The sequence below is a fragment of the Numenius arquata genome, unplaced genomic scaffold (assembly GCF_964106895.1).
Source record: "Numenius arquata unplaced genomic scaffold, bNumArq3.hap1.1 HAP1_SCAFFOLD_55, whole genome shotgun sequence".
In the NCBI taxonomy this organism is placed as follows: domain Eukaryota; kingdom Metazoa; phylum Chordata; class Aves; order Charadriiformes; family Scolopacidae; genus Numenius; species Numenius arquata.
Window position 1 is genome coordinate 446,355 of NW_027415134.1, and position 22,101 is coordinate 468,455.

At 52.1% G+C, this 22,101-nt stretch overlaps 2 protein-coding genes across 2 annotated transcripts; one reads left to right on the plus strand and one right to left on the minus strand.

The window, feature by feature from the left end:
* Window positions 1-3,855: 3,855 nt before the first annotated feature.
* On the minus strand, window positions 3,856-4,773 carry LOC141478400 (olfactory receptor 14J1-like). Its single transcript, XM_074167486.1, has one exon. It carries the CDS (start codon window positions 4,771-4,773, stop codon window positions 3,856-3,858), a length of 918 nt encoding a protein of 305 aa, XP_074023587.1.
* Window positions 4,774-18,676: 13,903 nt separating this feature from the next.
* LOC141478401 (olfactory receptor 14J1-like) lies at window positions 18,677-19,705 on the plus strand. The gene has a single exon (XM_074167487.1). The coding sequence runs from the start codon at window positions 18,746-18,748 to the stop codon at window positions 19,703-19,705; it is 960 nt and encodes a 319-aa protein (XP_074023588.1). The 5' UTR covers window positions 18,677-18,745.
* Window positions 19,706-22,101: the final 2,396 nt, after the last annotated feature.

A 22,101-nucleotide genomic window follows, 5' to 3' on the forward strand; every position in this document is an offset into this window, starting at 1 on the left:
GGAACATTGCGACCAAGGACAAGGAGAAGGCTGAGATACTTAATGCCTTCTTTGCTTCCGTCTTCAATAGTCGGACCAGCTACCCCCAGCGTGTACAGCCTCCTGGTCTGGAAGATAAGGATGGAGAGCAGAACAACCCCCCCGTAATCCAGGAGGAAGTAGTTAATGATTTGCCTATGCACCTGGACACGCATAAGTCTATGGGGCCGGATGAGATTCACCCAAGGGTACTCAGGGAGCTGGCGGGAGAGCTCACCAAGCCTCTCTCCATTATCTATCAACAATCCTGGTCAACAGGAGAGGTACCATATGACTGGAGGGTGGCCAATGTGACGCCCATCTACAAGAAGGGCCGGAAGGAGGATCCAGGAAACTCTATGCCTGTCAGTCTGACCTCAGTACCGGGAAAGATCATGGAGAGGATCATCTTGAGTGAGCTCTCACGGCAAGTGCAGGGCAGCCGAGGGATCTGTGCCAGCCAGCATGGGTTTATGAAAGGGAGGTCCTGCTTAACCAACTTGACCTCTTTCTATGACCATGGGACCCGCCTTCTCCATGTGGGGAAGGCTGTGGACGTTGTCTACCTGGACTTTGGTGAGTCCCCCACAGCGTTCTCCTGGAGAAGCTGGCGAATCATGGCATAGACAAGTGCACTTTTTACTGGGTAAAAACTGGCTGGATGGCCGTGCCCAGAGAATTGTAATTAATGGGGTGAAATCCAGCTGGCGGCCGGTCACCAATGGTGTCCCTCAGGGCTCAGTTTTGGGGCCAGTCTTGTTTAATATCTTTATTGATGATCTGGATAAGGGGATTGAGTGCACCCTCAGTAAGTTTGCAGATGACATCAAACCTGGTGGGAGTGTTGATCTGCTTGAGGGTCTGCAGGCTCTACAGAGGGACCTGAGAGAACTGGCGGACGAAGTTGCTAAGCCCCTCTCCATCATATTTGAGAAATCGTGGCAGTCTGGTGAAGTTCCCACTGACTGGAAAAAAGGGAACATAACTCCAATATTCAAAAAAGGAAACAAAGAAGACCCGGGAAACTACAGGCCGGTCAGTCTCACCTCTGTGCCTGGCAAGATCATGGAGCAGATCCTCCTGAAATCCTTGCTAAGGCACATGGAGAATAAAGAAGTGATTGGAAACAGCCAACATGGCTTCACCAAGGGCAAATCGTGCCTGACAAATTTGGTGGCCTTTTACAATACTGCCACAGACTTGGTAGACAAGGGCAGAGCGACTGACGTCATTTACCTGGACTTATGCAAAGCATTTGACACTGTCCCGCACGACATCCTGGTCTCAAAATTGGAAACTCATGGATTCGATGGATGGACCACTCGGTGGATAGGGAACTGGCTGGATGGCCGCATCCAAAGGGTTACAATCAATGGCTCAATGTCCAGGTGGCGGCCAGTAACGAGTGGTGTTCCGCAGGGGTCGGTACTGGGACCAGTACTGTTTAACATCTTTGTCGGTGACATGGACAGTGGGATAGAGTGCACCCTCAGCAAGTTTGCTGATGACACCAAGCTCGGTGGCGCAGTTGACACGCTGGAGGGAAGGGATGCCATCCAGAGGGACCTAGACAGGCTGGAGAGGTGGGCTCGTGCAAATTGCATGAAGTTCAACCAAGCCAAGTGCAGGGTCCTGCACCTGGGACGTGGCAACCCCAGGCACAAATACAAGTTGGGTGGAGAATGGCTGGAGAGCAGCCCCGAGGAGAAGGACTTGGGAGTGCTTATGGATGAGAAGCTCGACATGAGCAGGCAGTGTGCACTGGCAGCCCAGAGAGCCAACCGTGTCCTGGGCTGCATCAGGAGAAGTGTGGCCAGCAGGTCTCGCGAGGTGATTCTGCCCCTCTACTCTGCGCTCGTGAGACCCCTCCTGGAGTACTGTGTCCAGCTTTGGAGTCCTCAACACAGAAAGGACATGGACCTGTTGGAACGGGTCCAGCGGAGGGCCACGAGGATGATCAGAGGGATGGAGCACCTCTCCTATGAAGACAGACTGAGAGAGCTGGGGTTGTTCAGCCTGGAGAAGAGAAGGCTCCGGGGAGACCTTATAACAGCCTATCAATACCTGAAGGGAGCCTACAGAAGAGCTGAAGAGGGACTCTTTGTCAGGAAGAGTGGTGACAGGACAAGGGGCAATGGTTTTAAATTGGAAGAGAAGAGATTTAGATTAGATATAAGGAAGAAATTCTTTACAGTGAGGGTGGTGAGGCACTGGAACAGGTTGCCCAGGGAAGTTGTGGATGCCCCATCCCTGGAAGTGTTCAAGGCCAGGCTGGATGGGGCTTTAAGCAACCTGCTCTAGTGAGAGGTGTCCCTGCCCATGGCAGGGGGGTTGGAACTAGATGATCTTTAAGGTCCTTTCCAACTCTAGCCATTCTATGATTCTATGATTCTATGACCTGGAAAGGTTGGATCATTGGGTCAAGGCCAATGGAATGAGGTTTAATAAGGCCAAGTGCTGGCTCCTGCATTTCGGTCACAACAACCCCAGGCAACGCTACAAGCTCAGGGAAGAGTGGCTGGAAAGCTGCCCAGCAGAAAAGGACCTGGGGATGATGGTGGACAGCTGGCTTAACATGAGCCAGCAGTGTGCCCAGGTGGCCAAGAAGGCCAACGGCATCCTGGCCTGTATCAGGAACAGCGTGGCCAGCAGGAGCAGGGCAGTGATGGTGCCTCTGTACTGGGCACTGGTGAGGCCTCACCTCGAGTGCTGTGTTCAGTTCTGGGCCCCTCACTACAGGAAGGACACTGAGCTGCTGGAGCGTGTCCAGAGGAGAGCCACCAAGCTGGTGAGGGGTCTGGAGAACAAGTCATACGAGCAGAGGCTGAGGGAACTGGGCATGTTTAGTTTGGAGAAGAGGAGGCTGAGGGGAGACCTCATTGCCCTCTACAACTCCCTGAAAGGAGGGTGTAGAGAGGTGGGTGTTGGCCTCTTCTCCCAAGGGAATAATGGCAGGACCAGAGGGAATGGTCTGAAGTTGCGGCAGGGGAGTTTTAGATTAGATATTAGGAAGAATTACTTGAGTGAGAGAGTGGTCATGCACTGGAACGGCCTGCCCAGGGAGGTGGTGGAGTCACCATCCCTAGAGGGATTTAAGGAACGTGTAGACATGGCACTTCAGGGCATGCTCTAGTGCCCGAGATTGTTGGGTTGTGTCTGTTTGTGGGTGGGTGTGCTGTGTGGTTGTGGGTGTTTGTTTTGTGTGGTTTCGGTTTCGGTTTTGGTGTTTGGTTTCTTTGTTTTTTGGTTTGTGTGGGTAGTGCTGTTAGGGAGTTCTGGAAGGGAATTGCCCAGTGCCTGTCCCGACCTGTGGTCCAGGGCTGCCCCACAGCAGGAGGATGAGCTGCCAGAGCACTCGGGCTCCATAGCAAGGCAAGGGCTCAGAAGGAGAGCGTGGGAGTGGAAAGAGCACAAGTTGGAAAAGACCAAGGTTGGTGCTCGCTGACAGAGCTGCTGTGCTCAGACTCTTTCCCCTCCACCTCTGCTCAGAGGCATTGCCCTGCAGCTCCAGAGAAAGCCTGAGAAGAAGGATTTCGGGCAACAGGTCGCTGGATGGTTTTATATTTTATTTTAATACACAGAGAGAGCAGGTCCTCATTTATACAGTATGTAGATTTCACAAATTTGGAAAAATACATAATTCGAAACAGCAAAACAAGTTGGGTTTTTTGGTAGAAAACATTATACAAATTAAAGCAAAAAAAAAAACCAACAAAAGCCAAACAAAGGCCTAAACACAGAATTAAAACTAACATAAACTACAGTACATGAGCTTGACATACAATGAGTTACATTAACAGTGATTTGTAGAAGAAAACAGCTTATTGTTTCAGAAAATCATCTGGTCATCAGTTTCCACACTGCACCTTTGAGCTCCTGGTTCCTCATGCTGTAGATGAGGGGGTTCACTGCTGGAGGCACCACCGAGTACAGAACAGCCACCACCAGGTCTAGAACTTCGGAGGAGATGGAGGGGGGCTTCAGGTGGGCAAACATGCCAGTGCTGAGAAACAGGGAGACCACGGCCAGGTGAGGGAGGCACGTGGAAAAGGCTTTGTGCCGTCCCTGCTCAGAGGGGATCCTCAGCACGGCCCTGAAGATCTGCACATAGGACACCACAATGGAAATGAAACACCCAAATGCTAAACAGGCACTGACCACAAGAAGCCCAACTTCCCTGAGGTAGGAGTGTGAGCAGGAGAGCTTGAGGATCTGGGGGATTTCACAGAAGAACTGGTCCAGGACATTGCCCTGGCAGAGGGGTAGGGAAAATGTATTGGCCGTGTGCAGGAGAGCATTGAGAAACCCACTGCCCCAGGCAGCTGCTGCCATGTGGACACAAGCTCTGCTGCCCAGGAGGGTCCCGTATTGCAGAGGTTGGCAGATGGCAACGTAGCGGTCGTAGGACATGACAGTGAGAAGAAAATATTCTGATGACATCAAAAAGAGAAAAAGAAATATCTGGGCAGCACACCCCCAGTAGGAGATGGCCCTGGTATCCCACAGGGAATTGGCCATGGCTTTGGGGACAGTGGTGGAGATGGAGCCCAGGTCAAGAACGGAGAGGTTGAGGAGGAAGAAGTACATGGGGGTGTGGAGGCGGTGGTCACAGGCGATGGCGGTGATGATGAGTGCGTTTCCCAGGAGGGCAGCCAGGTAGATGCCCAGGAAGAGCCCGAAGTTCAAGAGCTGCAGCTCCCGTGTCTCTGTGAATGCCAGGAGGAGGAACTGGGTGATGGAGCTGCTGTTGGGCATTTGCTACCACTGGCTGTGGTTATCTGTTGAGAAGGAAAAGGCAGTACAAAGTTCGGCCTGACTTCTCTGAGCAAAACTGATTGCATGTCTCATTGCTACCCCCCACTCAGGCTCTCTCTTTTCAGGAAGACCTCTCTGCAGCTCCCTCACTTGAGCCCTGGCTTTTGCTGGATGAGGGTGCCATTGGGAGCAGGGACTCCGGAATGGGAAACTGAGGAGTCCTTCTGGCTGTGCCGCAGGGTGATCTCAAATTAAATGTACTTGTGAGACATCAAAGAACTTTTTGTCTCTGTTCTCTGCAATTTTCCCAGCTGCAGAACTGAGCTGAGGGGATTTTGTTTTGTTTAATGTGTTCTAGATTCACCTGCCACGTTTAGGAGTGGGTTTGGATGCTTGAAATCCCTCACATTTCTAATGCACTCCAAGTGAAATCCTGTGGGTCCCGAGCAGCAAAGGGACTGTCCCTTAGTGCAGAGAGAGGAGAGCTGCTCTGCCCATCGGTCCTGTTCTCAGCTGCCCTGTGTTGGCAGCTTGGACCTGGAGGAGGGTCACACTCCGATGTCCCCCTAAAAAGAAAGAGGACGCTGCAGAGAGCAGAGGAATCCAGGTTCAAAGAGCAGATTCACAGACTCCTCGCCCTTTCTCATCTCTCCCCTCCCAGACTGGGACACAGAGGGATCACTACAGTGGCCCATCTAACGCTGCCCAGCAGCATTTCCATGGCCTCAGCACCCAGATGTCTTCTCCATGGGCATCCTGGGCAGCACAGAGATACTCTGGGAGAGCTATGCCCTTCTGGAGGGCACCCTGCAGCCCCACAGGACACCCCAGGGAAAAAGCTGAAGGTCCTGAGCTGGCCTGGAGGAGACTTGGGCACGTTTCTCCCCTAGACACGTCTGTAGAGCAGGACCCAAAGGATGGGAGTCTGAACAGGAGCTGAATCTGCCACCCCCGACCCCCACCCCCGGCACTGACTCAGGAAAGCCAATGGTGAGAACCAGGGCAGCACAGGCAGGAGGGGACGGCAGTGAAATGCCACAATGCTCCTGGCCAAGGGAGGAGGGACACACAAACAAGATGGAAATCAGGGGTTTGCCCTTTCCTGGGCTCTGGCTGCTGCAGGGGTGATGCGCAGCCAAGACCCCATGGGCCTGAGGACAGAGGCTCTGCCTGGGCTGGGAAAGGAGACCAGGGAGGAGCTGCTCAGGGGAAGGTGTCTGTGCTGCAGGGACAGCAGGGAGGTGCCCACATCCCCTTCCCCAGCCTTTCTGGCAGCAGCTCCCTCTCACTCCCTGCCCATGTCTCTGCTGCCAGGAGCCGTCTCCCTGTCCCCAGCTCAACTCCTGCCAGTGCTCCCAGTGCTCCCATCCCACCCGCTGGGCGCCCACCTCTGCCTGCAAACACCTCCCAGGGGCATCTCTGCGTGTGCAGGGGCTAAAGAGCAGATCACACAAAACCTGATGCGGCTGCAAAGGGGAAGATGCTGCTGAGTGAATGTGCTTCCTGAGAAGTCCCCTTAGAAATGTCACGAGGAAGAGCTTAACCCCTGAGAAGCCCTGACCCGTGCAGCACTCTCTTGACAGCAGAGGCACCGTGCCCTCACCTGCTCGTCCCTACCCTACCGTTGTGGTGGTCACTCCTTCCACCCACAGCTTCTCCCCACACTCCCCGGGCAGGCTACAGCTGACCCTGGCAGCAGCAGAATCCCTTCCCAGCACACAGTGCCCTGGGGTGTAGGGTCCCCGCTCTGATGGACAGCCCTGGGCAGCCCTGTTTGCACACCCGGCTTCACGCCTCTGATGCCCCAAGGCCTTCTCTGAAGCATGTCCTCCTCCTCCACACCAGAAAACCCAGCAGAACCTTCCCGACAGGTCCTATCGGTCGTGGCATGTGCCAGGTCTAGGAGACGCTTCCAGGAACTCAGCTGCATTGCCCTGCAGCCAGAGACTTACCGTGTCAAAGCCTGGGAAGATTTCTCCCCCTGGTGAGCTCTCACTCACCACCCCAGCCTGCCTTTACCTCTCTCTCACATCTCTTGTCTCCCCTCGGTGCCTGCAGGCAGTGCCCTCAGCCCTGCTGCGCTTGGCAGAGGAGCTGCTCCTGGGCAGAGCTGTCTCTCTGCCGTGCTGCCCCATGGCCAGGAGCTCCCTCCATCCCAGGAGCCCGGCCCAGCTCAGCAGCAGAGCAACAGCCCAAGGCAGCGCTTCCTCTGGCCCCTCTGGGCTCCCTCAGAGATGTCCCTGGGGCTCCAGGGCAACTGACTCTGAAACCAACTGAAGTCATTAATGATGTTTGTTCCTTCCGCTGGGGAGAGACACTTCTTTCCAGCAGTGGCATTTCCCCTCTCAGAGACAGAGTTAGGTCCAAGAATGACCTCTTCTTGAGGTCACTGTGAGACAGGACACCCAGGCAGTGAAAGGGAGGAATCTCCTCTACCTCCTGTACCCATGCAAACCACAGGTGGCATTTGAGGTGCCAGAGGTGGTCCAAGACACTTGCAGATAACTGATGGAAACACTCAGAAGGACTGGGCAGCACCTGGGCTCATCATTTCGGAGGCTGGTGGAGCATGCCTTTGGCCAGCTGAAGTGACAGCAGATGTCCCCATTTAGGGCCATGAAGCTGATCCTGCTCATTGTGTCCAGGGCAGCCCATAGAGCTATTCCTCTGAGAGAACGGAGTCATTGCCATCAGGAGAGCTAAGCCTCTCTCTTCTCCACCAGCTGCATTTACCAGCTCTCCAGGGGCAGTGAGGGCAGGTTTCTCAGAGACACCCCTCCAAGGCCTCACCTAACTCAGGGCAGCTGCTCAATTTGGAGGTTGACTCCATCCTGTGGTGCTGCCTGAGGTGCCAGGGCTCTCCAGCACAGCAGCACGCAGCCAGCAGGGACAGCACAGGACTTGCAGGAACACCGTCCCCATTCAGAGCAGCCACATCGTCACAGACCCCAGGAGAACCTCAGACACGTTCAAGGTTTTCATTAAAGCAACCGCAGGGGGTCAAGTCCTGTCCCTTCTCCATCCAGTAGATGCTGGCAGTGCTGCTCCCGCATCCTTTAGTCATCCCTTTGATGATGCAATCAAGGAGCAGAGCAATGGTTTTCACAGTGTTGGATCACAGGTTGTCCGTAGCCAAGGACATTTTCAAGAGCACCTTGTCCTTCCTGGAGATCAGCTTCACCTGCACCACAGGCCCTCCAGGGCTGCAGAGACACCACAGGCAGCAAAGCCCTCTCCTGCCAGGGCCGCGCAGTCCAGCCCTGCGTCTCTCTGGTCCGAAGGGTTTGCTCTCCTCAGGGACATTTCATTTCCTCTTTACAGGTGTGGCTACTGCTGAATTTTGTCAGAGAAGGTGCAGATGTGTCTGAGGTCCTCTTTGTCCTCTTTGTCTTCAGCCATAAGGTCTCCCAGGCCTGTGTTCCTTGAAGCAGGACTCTGGAGGAGAACAACCAGCAGTGGATGTGGGGCAAGTCAGGGGTTACTTGAGCAAGCTCAGACATGAAGTGGTGGGGCAGGATCGAAGGGTTCTGACAACTTGGGAATCAAATAGAATAGAATAGAATAGAATAGAATAGAATATTTCAATTGGAAGGACCTACATCAATCATCTAGTCCAACTGCCCGGCCAATTCAGGGCTGGTCAAAAGTTAAAGCATGTATTTGAAGGCATTTCCAAATGCCTCTTAATCACTGCCAGGCTTGGGGCATCAACCACCTCTCTGGGAAGCCTGTTCCAGTGTTTGACCACCCTCTCGGTAAAGGAAAGCTTCTGGATGTCCAGTCTAAACCTCCCCTGTTCCAGCTTTGAACCTTTCCCACGCGTCCTATCCCTGGTTCCCAGGGAGAAGAGACCAGCACCTCCCTCTCCACTTCCCCACCTCAGGGGACTGTAGAGAACAAGGAGGTCATCCTTCTGCCTCCTTTTGCCCAAACTAGACAAGCCCAAAGTCCTCAGCCGATCCTCATCGTGCCTTCCAGCCCTTTCACCAGCTTTAATGCCCTCCTCTGGACGCTTTCAAAGACCTTCACATCCTTCTTAAATGGTGGGGCCTTGAACAGCACACGCTATTCAAGGTGAGGCCACACCAACACTGAATGCAGTGGGATAATCCCCTCTCTCGACCGGCTGGTTCTACTGTCTTTGATGCCCCCCAGCGTGTGGTTTGCCCTCTTGGCTGCCAGGGCTCCCTGCTGACTCCCAGGGACTCCTGCTGGGACTCCTGCTGCCAACCAGCACCCCAGATCCCTTTCTGCAGGGCAGCTCTCCAGCCACTCCTCTCCCAATTTATACTTGTGCCCGGCAATACTCCGTCCTAGGCGAAGGATCTGGCATTTGGACGTGTTAAATTTCATCACATCAATCATCGGCCAGTGCTCCAATCTCTCTAGATCTCTCTGCAAGGCATCTTGTCCCACAAGAGGGTCAATAGCAACGCCCAGTTTGGGATCATCAGCAGACTTGCTCACGGTGCATTCAACTCCTGCGTCCAGATCGCCGATAAACGTATTGGATAGAACTGGCCCTAGAATTGAACCCTGAGGAGCACCACTGGTAGCCCTATTCACTGCAACCCTTTGAGCTCTGCCCTTCAGCCGCTTCTTCACCCAGTGCACCGTGAACCCAGAAGCTCGTCTAGAAGGATGCTGTGAGGGACAGTATCAAAAGCCTTACTAAAACCCAGAAAATCTACATCCACTGCTTTCCCTTCATCCAGTGGGCGGGTGACCTTATCATAGAAGGATATCAAATCAGTTAGGCAGGACTTTCCCTTTGTGAACCCATATTGACTGTTCTTTAAGTGCCTTTCAATAGGACCCAGTATAACCTTCTCCATAAATTTTTCCAGGAACTGAGCTTAGACTAACGGGTCTGTAGTTCCCTGGGTCTTCCCTCACACCCTCTGGGTAAATTGGAATAGCAATGGCTACGTCCCAGTCAGGGGGGACCTCTCCTGACTCCCAAAACATTTGGTAGGTGATCGACAGGGGTCCTGCCATCACATTCACCAGCTCCTTCAGTGCTCTGGGGTGAATCCCATCAGGCCCCGTGGACTTGTGAACATTAATCTGATCCAGTTGGTGCCTCATGATTTCAGTGTCCACAAATGGACAGTCTCTGTTCCCACAGCCGAGCTCCTCCGACTCAGGGGACCGGGCAGCCCAAGCTCTAGCTGCATTATTAAAGCCTGAGGCCAAAAAAGCATGGCATGCCTCTGCTTTCTCTTCGTCCCTATTAGTCAGATGACCATCTTCAACACGTATTGGTCCAATGCTTTCTTTTGACCTCCCCTTGCTATTAGCATACTTTAAAAAGCCCTTCTTGTTTTCTGAGACAACACTGGCCAGTTTCAACTCTAATTGAGCTTTGGCCTTTCCTGCCTTCTCCCTGCATATACGAACCACAGCTCTGTAATCTTCCTGCGAAGCCTGACCCTGCTTCCAGAGACTGAAGCATTTCTTTTCCTCCTGAACTTCACAAGGCAGGATCTGCAGTTCAGGAACTTGGCTCATTAACATGCAAAACGCCCTAACAAGCCAAGCCTCTGGGCAGTTTTCAGGAATCCCTCGGTTCTTATGCAGTTACTGATCGGGATTTCAGAAGTGACAGTATCACAATACTAAAAAATAAGAAACTATTTCTTCTCTTTAATATTTTATCTATTTTTTTCTTACACGTGGGGTGATATCAGCAATCTCCAGTCAATATTGATCCTGAATGTCTCCCGATGCAGTTTGAATATGCAAGGCAAGACCCTTTATGTCAGACTCTCCACGGGCACTCGTTTTCTCAGTAAGGTCTGTAGCTGCACGTTTCAGCTCATTGGCACCAATTCCCACCTGCTTTCCTTGGAGAGCAAGCTGCACCCAGACACAGAGGGATGTTTTTTTTGTTCACAAAGAAAAACAAAGGAAGGCAGAGTTCAGTAAAGGACAAATGACATTCTTCAGCTGTACATTAAGTCCACTTTACCTCCACTCAGACCCACTTCCGACACTGGATAGACTTAGACCAAGAGGAAACACAGTTTTGTGTCAAGCAGAGATCCCAGCATCTCCCAAAACACTCCCTGCCCTGCACTTTGTTTGATTGTCCATTTCCGTTCTTTGCACACAGTGAGACACAGACTGAAGTCACGAGCTCCCTCGATTCACAGAGGGCAGCAAAGAGACAAGGTGAATTAAATGCTCTCCTTTGAACAGCCAAATCTGCCCTAAGCCCTGTGCCTCTGGTTACTGGAGCACCGTCAGGCAGACTCTGCAGCATCTACACCCACTCATTTTGCATTCCCTGCAGGGTGAGTTACATGTGCCTCCGGTGTAGGTGAAGGCAGGGATGAGAGTGATCTCCTTTAACATTGGACACCTTGGGTGCAATTGCCCAGGCTTCCCTTTGGAGCCAAAGGAGAGAAATCAGTTGTCTCAACCGAGACGCCTTGACCTACCCTGCCAATCACCCAGCGCCTGCTCCAGAGAGGTTCCTGTAGCTCCTGGCTTACATTTCCCAGTCCCAAGTGGAAGCTTCAGCGTCTCCCATGCATCCTGGAGGAAGAAGCCACCGCCCGGTGTGGGCAATCGAATCAACCCCTGATGGAAGATGTCAGGCAGAAGTTGCAACATATGCCGAAAAGGCCTTGGTGTAACAGGAGCGTAAGAAGTCTTTGACACTGGTCTGTAAATTCTCATGATTGTTTTTCATGGGACATGGACCAGCAAGGTGATGACACTTTCTCTGCCCCTATGTACATATAGATTTATGCAGCCATTTGCATGAACACATTTCCTCCCAACACACTGAATGGACAAACTCTGTTTCGAGGACATGTTTCTATCAGGACATTTCACATCTCCATTTCATATTTCATATGGGGATGTGAGTGGAGGCCCCGGTGTGATGTGCCTTGTGTTCCTGGACATCTACTGCGTAGAGAAGGGACAGAGCTTTCCTCGCTGCAGAGGTGGCAGCTGGTTTGGGATGGTTTTGGATTGAATGAGATGTGGTGGGACATCTTGCTGAGCTGTGGTACTGCAATGGAAGGGTACAGGCTCTGCTGGAGGGAGTAGCAGGGAAGAGGACGACCAGCAGAATGCCCCCTGAGTGAAGGAGCAGCTCAGATCTATGGAGCTCCTGTATGAGATGGGGCAAGGGTTGAGTGAGCTCGTGTGAGTGAGGATGAGAGGAGAAGCCAGTAAGGGTGAAAATGTCTTGGCCATTATAACCCACTTGATCGGGCATAGTAGGCAGAATAAGTCTTCTAACAGCAACCTGAAGAAGTCTCCGAGTCAATGAGCAGGTTCCTATGGGGAAGAGTAGTTGCCCTGGCATTCACTGGCCAGGCAAAGACACAGGGTGCCAGCAGCCTGGAGGACTTTGGGACAACTTCTTAACACAGCTGCCAGGTGGGCAAACAAGGGTGATGCTCACCTGGACCTGGTCCTGGCAAAAAACAAATATAAATAGAGAGTGGTCAGGGAGGTGAAAATCAGTGTCAGCCTTGGCTGCTGTCACCAGGAAATAGTGGGGTCCCAGGTGCCGAAGAGGAGTGAGGAAGGCCAGCAGCAGAGCAAAAACGGGTGGACTCCAGAGAAGAAGACTTTGATGTACTTGGGAGCCTGATGCGAGTGGTGCCATGGGAAGCAGCTCTGAAGGCTGAAGGATGATGGAAAATCTGATAGGCCTTACAGGACAGCCTCCTCCAGGCACAAAAATGATCTCTCCAACTCCCCTTGAAAAGAAGCCACCGTCTCAGGAGGCTGCTTGTTGGAACTGTCTGATCTCCAGGACAAAGAGGCAGCACAGAGGAGGTGGAAGCAGGGAAGCTGCAGAGGAGGAATTGAGAAACCTTGTCCCAGGACGTAGGGACGATGTCAAAGCCAAAGCTCCCATGGGCTTGACAGATGAAGGGAAGGACAGCAAAAGCACAACGAGCTGATCCAGGCTTCGAGGGTCATGGGAATGAGTCACCCTCTGCCTGGAGGCCTGTGACAAGTGGGCACTGCAGATATTTGCATCCTGACTGCCTCAGCGTGGGCGATGGGGATCCCCCTGCTGGGGGTGGCTCTGCCAGCCCATCCACATGGGTCTGGATGGTGCAGACTCTACTTGGAGACATTCCTGTAACCCAAATTCCTTGGCGTTAATGCAGAATTGGCAAGTTGAAATCAAGCATTTCATGCACTTGGCCTCTTCACCTTGACATCTTTTCGCTTTGACTCCACTCCCAAAAGCTCTCTAATCAACCACAGAAGAATTGAAGACGAAGGGAAAATTATGGCCTGGCTTGGCTCCTCAGGGCGTTTTGCATGTTAATGAACCCTCTGGTGCCGAGTTCCTGAACTGCAGATCTCTAAAGGCTGACCAAGTCTCTAGAGGACTAAGAGCCAGCAGCAAACCTCCAGGTTTCTGAGAGTGTTTGCAGGCCCTGCTGAAGTCCATCACTGAAGAAACCATGGAGGGAATGAGCAGACAAGGGTCCTGTCCCTGGGGGCTGGTGAAGCAGGAAGTTGGAGACACTTGGTACAACGGAAAATTTAAATGTAGAGATCACTATGGAAGCCCTTGATGAGCTCTTCCAAGCAGGAAGGCCACGTGCTTACCCACATCCCCTACAGATGGGGCTCCTTTCCCTCTTGGCATGTTCGGGGCTCTTCCTGGGGGCAATGTGATTGGGAGTGTGTGTTGCCAGGTGCAGGTCAGCAGTAGGGCACCTCCCAGGATTTATGGGGGGTGGCTGAGGAGGCAACGAGGCACTGGAGCTGGAAGGACCTTGTGTTCTCTCCTGGGTCTCAGTGGAAGAGACAGAAGCGACAGGCAAGAGAACAAGGGCCTCAGATCTGTTGGGGTGTCAACGCCCCACCAAGGCCCTTGGCCATCCCCACCACAGCTACGCTGTCCTGTGCCTGTGCCTGCTTCCTTGTTTCCAACACCAAAATGTGGGTGTCTGAGGATTTGCCAATGCCAGTGAGTTCCCCACATCTCACCTGGTTTCCTCCAAAGCCTTGCTACTGCTCATTTATCCCCAAGATTTCCAAGCTCCAGAATCCTGGAGAATCCATGCCAGAATCCTCTCTGTAGCTCCACATCCCAGCACTGAACAGCCAACCCCCAATATTTCATTTCTTCTTCCTGCCTTTAGCACACTCACTGCTGCCCCCACACTGCTCTCTCCCTGCACGCCCATGTGTCTCACAAACCCTTCCTCTGCCCCTGCAGTGCTGAGACCTCAGCCCAGGAGGTTTGTGCATCCTCCAGGCTCATGGATGTTTCCTGAAGTCCATCCAAGTGTGATTGGCTAAAGCCATCAGCCGTCCCCTTGCTTCTCGCTGACATTGCCTGACCCTCTCTAACAGACTTACACGTGGCCAATCACCACTGCTCAGGGCCACTCGCCCTTTGGAAGAGCATTTTGGACTTTCCTAGTGCTTTTTATAATCTTCCTCGCTCCCTCCAGAGCACATGGTGGGCTTTCTTGGCCAAACAGGGCCTTTTTCACCATCTCTTAAGAAACAGTCGTCTTTTTAGGATCCTCTGTGCGGGAATAGTCATCCCAGAAAAGCACCAAATGTATCCAAATAGCAGTTGAGTGAAGTGCCAGTAAGAACCAGGTGAGGTCCCCCCATGGCCTATCATGGGATATCATACCTTATATGGCAAATACTAATTTAATTGCCATTGTCCAGATTTGCTATTGTGGAAGTAGACTGTTACTTTAACATTTCTTTTCATCATTATTATTATTTTTTGCCACTCTAAAGGAAATCACAGAATCACTGGAAGGATCACTGATGCTTTATCAACAGAAGACCCGCCAGCTTTGCATCTCAAGAAATAGGATGCCAGAGGTCAAGAGAAGGATGGGTTGGGAAAACTCATGGGATTTGGGAAACTGAAGCGTGAGCCCCTCTCCCCGACATCCTGCCCTCCTCCGTGCCCTGTGTGAGAAACTCCATCCACTGGGTCTGAGCTCACAGTCGTGTCAAGAAAACGGTGTGTACCTGCAGCCAATGTTGTCCTTCCAGTTCAGGATTTGAGCTCCCACTTAAGACCAAGAAGCCCAAGGATCCCAGTTCCTAGAGGGCCAACTAATGAGGACATCCCACAGGCTGGGGGAGTTTTTCTTTACTGACAAAGATTTTGTTGCCTTTTTTTCCTCCCTCTTTGTAACTTGACTGTCAGAATTCATGCATTGAATCTACTTTGACCCTTTAAAACTGTCTCTGTGAAAAAATAATCCAGTATAGTTTTGGTTTTGGTTTTTTTTTTTTTCCCCCCGACCCGACTGTATTTGGAGCATTGAAGAGTCTTTCCAGATTTGGAGTGGTTTTTCAGAATGTCTGCTCCAAGAGGGGAAATATCTCAGCCTGCAGATGGAAGGACAGGAGGAGGACAGCATCATTCAGGCTCAAAGGGAATTGGAGGGTGTCTTGACCAACCTCCCATTGAAAACAGGGTCAGACCTGAAGGGTCAGGGCTTTGTTCAAAGATGTCTGGATCCCTTTCCAGGACAGAGCTGTTGCACGCTCTCTGGGAAACAGCTTCCAGTGCTTGACTATCCTCATGCTGGAAAAAGTTCCTCCTTATGTGGCTTGACCGTCCCTTTTCTCAGCCCATTGCCTCTTGTCCTTGTATCTTCTACCATGGATTTGACTCAGGCTCAGTCTTCCTGGTAACTGTGCAATGCTGCTCCATGTTCCCCCCAAGAGCTCCTCTCCTCCAAGCTGAACAAGCCCAGCTCTCTAAGCCTCTTCTCACAGTACAAGCTCTGTCAATGTTGGTGTCCCTCCAGTGACCTGGCTCCACTTTGCAAGGTCTCTCTGGCACGGTGTGGTGTCAAAACCTAGGGAAGTATTCTGGATAAGGTGTAACAAGTGCTGAGCAGACTGGCTGTGCTCCTGCAGCTCAGGGAGCTCTTGGCCACCTTTGCTGATGGCTCATGTTTTACCCAATAGAACCCAAGGGCCACCAGGGCCTTTCCCGCAGAGCTGCTGCCCACCTGGGCAGTCCCTGGTCTCTGTCATGGCATGGGTTTAGTCCACCTCCTATTGGCTCTCCTGAAGTTCCTATCGGTCCATCCCTCCATCCTGTCTAGGTCCCTCCGGATGGCAACCTTGCCCTGCAGTGCAGTGTCTGCTCTCTTCCTTGTGAGGTCATCTGCAAATGTTATGAAAAAGGACTCTCTCATACACTAACCCAAAGACAGCCCCCCAGCTTGTAGAAATCAGATCCTGCCCTGTCACCCTCCTGGTGTGCTGCCTCACGATAGGATAAGGAAAGGCGACTCTTAGTATTCTCATGGTTCTCATGCCCAACTCTTCTCCTGACAGGAGAAATGACACTGCTGGAAATGAATCTCTCCCACAATCTCTCCCATCTCCTGAGAGAACATCAGGGCTGACTTCATTCTGTTTCACAGCAGGTTCCCCTGGAGCCCCAGGGACACCTCCAGGGATCCCAGGGGGACAGAAAAGTGATGTCTTGGGCTGTTCCTTGGGCTGTTGCTCTGCTGCTGAGCTGGGCCGGGCTCCTGGGATGGAGGGAGCTCCTGGCCATGGGGCAGCGCGGCAGAGAGACAGCTCTGCCCAGGAGCAGCTCCTCTGCCAAGGGCTGAGGGCACTGCCTGCAGGCACTGAGAGACAACTTGTGAGGCCAGGAGAGCTGAAAAGCATTCAGGAATGGATGAAAACTGAGAGCTCACTGGGGGAGAAACCTTCACCGCCCTTCACAAAATAAGTCTCTGGCTGCAGGGCATTGACTCTGCAGTTGCTGGAGGGATCCAGAAGCTGCACAACCCACAGCCCGTGGGATCTGTAAGTACAACTCTCACAGTTTCTCTAGTGTAGAGGAGAAGGAGAACTTGTGGAGCAGGGCTTCCCTGCTGCAGGGTCAGAGGGACAGGGCGTGATGTTTCTCTCTGGTGCAGTATAATGCAGAGAGGCTTCCTGGAGCAGCCTCCTAAAGCTGGCATAGCCCGTGTCTCATGTGATCTGTCAGGAAGGCTCTCAGGGATCTGCTGGTGCTGAGAAGGATTTTCTTGAGAGCAGCGGATGCCCACCACATCATCAAAGTGCCAGGACGTGTCGGCTGCCTTCTCCCAGGGATGGCTGCAGGGCTGTGAAGGTGGGCGTGCAGCCAGGGGTGCCCAGGGCTGTCCTTCCGAGCAGGGTCCCTGTGTCCCAGGGAACTGTGTGCTGGGGCAGGGACTCTGTCTCCTGCCAGGGTCAGCTCTCAGCCTGCCCGGGGAGCTCCCCATGGCAGTGTGGGGAGAAGCTGTGGAGGGAAGGGGTGACCCCAGTCTGGGCATGGCAGGGTCCTTCTGCAGTCGAGAGGATGCTGCGTGGGTCAGGTTTGCTCACAGCTCCACATCACCCCCAGGACATTTGCAGAGGGTCCTTTTGAAGAAGGACACAGAGGCAGCATTTGCCAAAAGAAATGGAATCTGTGCTTTGAATTTTCCCCTCTTGGTTGGTTAGATGGGCGGTGGGAGATCTGAATTTACATCTCCATTCCCATGAAGGCAATGAGACCCCAGTTTTTGTTAGCACTTGTCCGAGCTGCTCCTTTAGCCCGTGCACACCCAGAGATGCCCCTGGGCCATTCCCTGCTGCAGAAGGTGTCTGCAGGGCAGAGCTGAGCCCTCAGCAGCTGGGATGGAGTCTCTGAGCACTGAAAGGGGGGAGACCTGGGGGCAGAGAAACAGCCCCCAGCAGCGACAGTGCAGGCAGCAGAGGCATGGGCAGGGAGTGAGAGGGAGCTGCTACAGGAAGGGTGATGGGAGGGGGGATTCCAGCACCTCCCTGCCATCCCCTGCAGCGCAGATGCCTTCCCTGCAGCAACTCCCTGGTCTCCTCTCCCACACAGTAGACTCCCCAATCGCTTCATATCTTGGGGGCTTAGTCCTGAGTCTCCCTCCCAGCAGCCCAAGCACCAAAGAGGAGAAATGCTCGCGTGTCTGACTGTGTCTCCCTGTCCCGACTCTCTTGGCAGGAGAACTTTGGCGTGTTCCCCTCTTGTCCCTGCTGCCCTTGTTCCTCCCCTTCTTTTGGCTGTGGTGGGGGGGTGAGGATTCAGGTGAAGCTCAGACACTGGTGTGTCCATGGATGAAAAGCATCCCAATGACCTTAATCTTTCAGGCTCTCGTGACTGCAATGTGTTGGGTGAGTGTAAGCCGACGCTCACATCAGGATATTCCATCTATAGGACAGTTGACTTGAGTCAACTCAAGTCAACATCCCCTTGCAGTGCCCTGTTGGGTGCCACGCTGCCCTTCAGAAGGGCACAGCTCTCCCTTTACATCTCTGTGGTTTTTAGGAGCCCCACGGAATAGACCTGACAGTGGCAAGGCCATGTCAGTCCTGCTGGAGGGCTGAATGTAGGCAGCTGCAATGAGCCCTGTGTGTCGCTGGCTGGGAGGGGAGAGCTGAGATCCTCCTCGGGTCCTGCGAGATGGGGTGGGGGGTTGGGAACAATACTGATGGATAGACGGGCTGTCCCCACTCTGTACTGAGGGACAGCCCTTTGGCTCTTAGGACCCACAAGGTTTTACATAGTGTGCAGCAGAAATGCCAAGGGTTTCTGTCTTAAAGACACTCCTCAGGTGTGGTGGGGAAATTAGAACAGAACAAACAGAGAAATAAAGTGCCCTCAGCTCTGTTCTGCAGTCGGGTGAATTGGGAATGACAAGGCTGAAAAGCCCTTTGATGCCATGAATGGATTTAATCTGAGATCGCCCCAGTTCCTATTTAACTATTGCTGTAGGACAGGACTGGATCCTGCAGAGCTAACACCTCCCTGATGGATCATCAGCCAGCTCCAACCAGTGTGTGCAAAAAGGATGCGACAAATACATTCCCAAAAGGGGAGAGGCAGTTGGCTGGGTCTCAAAGAGTGATTGAAGAGGCTTTTTTGAGAGAAGTCTGCCCTAACTTCTCACTGTCTTTCCTTCCATGGACAGGTCTCTAAGCCTAGGGGAAGATAATGTCCAACAGCAGCTCCATCACCCAGTTCCTCCTCCTGGCATTCGCAGAGACACGGGAGCTGCAGCTCTTGCACTTCGGGCTCTTCCTGGGCATCTACCTGGCTGCCCTCCTGGGAAACGCACTCATCATCACCGCCATCGCCTGTGACCACCGCCTCCACACCCCCATGTACTTCTTCCTCCTCAACCTCTCCGTTCTTGACCTGGGATCCATCTCCACCACTGTCCCCAAAGCCATGGCCAATTCCCTGTTTGACACCGTGGCCATCTCCTACTGGGGATGTGCTGCACAGCTCTTCTTCTTTCTCTTCTTTATCACAGCAGAGTACTCCCTTCTCACTGTCATGTCCTACGATCGCTACGTTGCCATCTGCCAACCCCTGCACTACGGGACCCTCCTGGGCAGCAGAGCTTGTGTCCACATGGCAGCAGCTGCCTGGGGCAGTGGGTTTCTCAATGCTCTCCTGCACACGGCCAATACATTTTCCCTACCCCTCTGCCAGGGCAATGTCCTGGACCAGTTCTTCTGTGAAATCCCCCAGATCCTCAAGCTCTCCTGCTCACACTCCTACCTCAGGGAAGTTGGGCTTGTTGTGGTCAGTGTCTGTTTATCATTTGGTTGTTTTGTTTTCATTGTGGTGTCCTATGTGCAGATCTTCAGGGCCGTGCTGAGGATCCCCTCTGAGCAGGGACGGCACAAAGCCTTTTCCACGTGCCTCCCTCACCTGGCCGTGGTCTCCCTCTTTGTCAGCACTGCAGTGTTTGCCCACCTGAAGCCCCCCTCCATCTCCTCCCAAGTTCTAGACCTGGTGGTGGCTGTTCTGTACTCGGTGGTGCCTCCAGCAGTGAACCCCCTCATCTACAGCATGAGGAACCAGGAGCTGAAGGAGGTCATTAGGAATCTGATTTCATGGATATTTTTCAAGAGGGAGACATTTACCACCTCTTTCCACAAATGACTCCCACACTATCTGATTCCATCTGGTTTTTTGTGTGTTTTGTTTGTTGGTTGGTGTTGAATTTTTAAACATTATCTTTATTGTCATTCATGGTTTTTATGTTTCTACACAAAGGTTTCATTTGTGTCACTGCACCTGAGACCATGTACCTGCTTGATGTCACCTGGTTCCCTTATAAAATTTAATTTAATAGTGGCTCCGAGCTGGCATCTTTCATAGCATCTCTGTAATAAAATGGGATCCCTTTCAGTGCAGTGCTTTCATACCAGGCTCCTTCTCCAAACAGGCCTGAGAACTGCACCCCTGAACTTCCTCTTCCTCCATCAGTTCAGGAATGAAAAGCTTAGTGTCTGTGACATTTTAGAGATGTAGAACTGGATTTTGGAGTCACCAGTCGGTGTTTGCTGACAGGTAAGATGGTGAGTGGAACTGAGGGATGTGCCCAGGCTTTTCACACAGGTTGTATTAAGGACATCCATCCTCTGGGAGGGGACTCTGGAGCGGTCTGGAGAGCATCCTGGTTCTCCTGGGTCAGCATGTTCCTGGTGTTGTGTTGAGATGGAAACAGTTGGCAGAGATGGGTTTTGGGGCCATGAGTAGTGGAAAAGGGCCTACCTCCTCCAGACACTCTCCACTTCCTCCCCACCTCTCTACAGCAGGAATTCCCACAGAGGGACACACACACGTGTCCAGGTGTGGCCACAACACAGCTCACTGGAGGGGTATGAAAATTTAAGATGCTGGGGGATGACCATGCTCCTCCTAATAAATCCCCCTTTGCAGCTGGCCTTGCTCATGGTGAGCATGAACCACTGGCTCATATGGTGTCCCTCATAATGCCTAGGTCTTCTTCTCAGGGTCACTGCTCATCCTTTCAGGTCCTTTCAGGTCCTGATATACGAGGTTTATCTTCCCTCTGATGCAGGACTGGTGACTCCTCCTTGTAAAACTTCGGAGTTTGCTGCTGGCTGAATCCCAGAGTTTCCCAAAGTCCCTCTGGACTGAAGCTCCATTTGGTCCGTTCTTAATGTTTGCGTGCAGACAGCTCACAGTGGTTGTGGTGATCCATCAGCACAAGATAACAGCAAGAGCAGTTGCAGGGCACTACAGGAAATAAAGGACATTACTAGTTTTGTACTGACCAACATAGAAATCAGCACAACAACTGTGTCAGAAATATCTTTATGCCCTGTAGAGAGAGCACAAAGCAAGTAAAGGAGAACAACCAAAACAACATGGTGCCCAGCGACTATTTAACTAATACAATAAATGTATATAACAAATTCATTTTAGCACACTCTGGTCAGATCTGTCGTTATCTCAACCCTTCGTGTGCAACATCGATTGCCGAAAAGGACTGTCGTGGTTTAGCCTCAGCCACTCTCTCGGGCCGCCCAGCACCCCCCTGGCCATGAGGGGAGAATCAGAAGAAAAAGGCAAAACTTGTACGATGAGACAAAGGCAGCTTGTAATAAGTAACTAAGGGTAATTTGCTGATCAAACAGGTTAAGCAAGAGGAACGAACCCATTGTAGCAGTCTTGAGAACTTCCTATTTAACCAGAAGATACACATCCACAATGTTATCTGGCAACACCAAACATGGGAACACCATGTTTGACAAGAAAGGCTTAACCACAATGTCATCAGAATGTGTTACCTTGAGCGAATGTTAAACCGTTAATGTCGTGCTAACGTGTGCCATTGTACCAATCAACCCTGAAAAGAATAGATTGTATAAGCTGATTCTGTGACGATATCTTATCGAAATTGCCCCAAGCAAGAAGCCCCTCGGAAGAAGCCGAAGAGGGGCGTACCGAAGATGTTGCAATCGACCTCTGTGAAGATAAAAGGAGTCGTTTAGCTTGCCTGAATTTGCGAGTCTTTGGTGGAGCTGCGACTCCCCGGCCGCCCAGCGCTGCTTTTGCTTTCCTACCTTAATAAATATTTACTAAATCTATTTCGGACTCGATTTGTCTTAAAATTCAACTATAACAACACAGTTACCAGGAAGACTGAGCCTGAGTCAAATCCATGGTAGAAGATACAAGGACAAGAGGCAATGGGCTGAGAAAAGGGACGGTCAAGCCAAACAAGGAGGAACTTTTTCCAGCATGAGGATAGTCAAGCACTGGAAGCTGTTTCCCAGAGAGCGTGCAACAGCTCTGTCCTGGAAAGGGATCCAGACATCTTTGAACAAAGCCCTGACTCTTCAGGTCTGACCCTGTTTTCAATGGGAGGTTGGTCAAGACACCCTCCAATTCCCTTTGAGCCTGAATGATGCTGTCCTCCTCCCGTCCTTCCATCTGCAGGCTGAGATATTTCCCCTCTTGGAGCAGACATTCTGAAAAACCACTCCAAATCTGGAAAGACTCTTCAATGCTCCAAGGACAGTTGG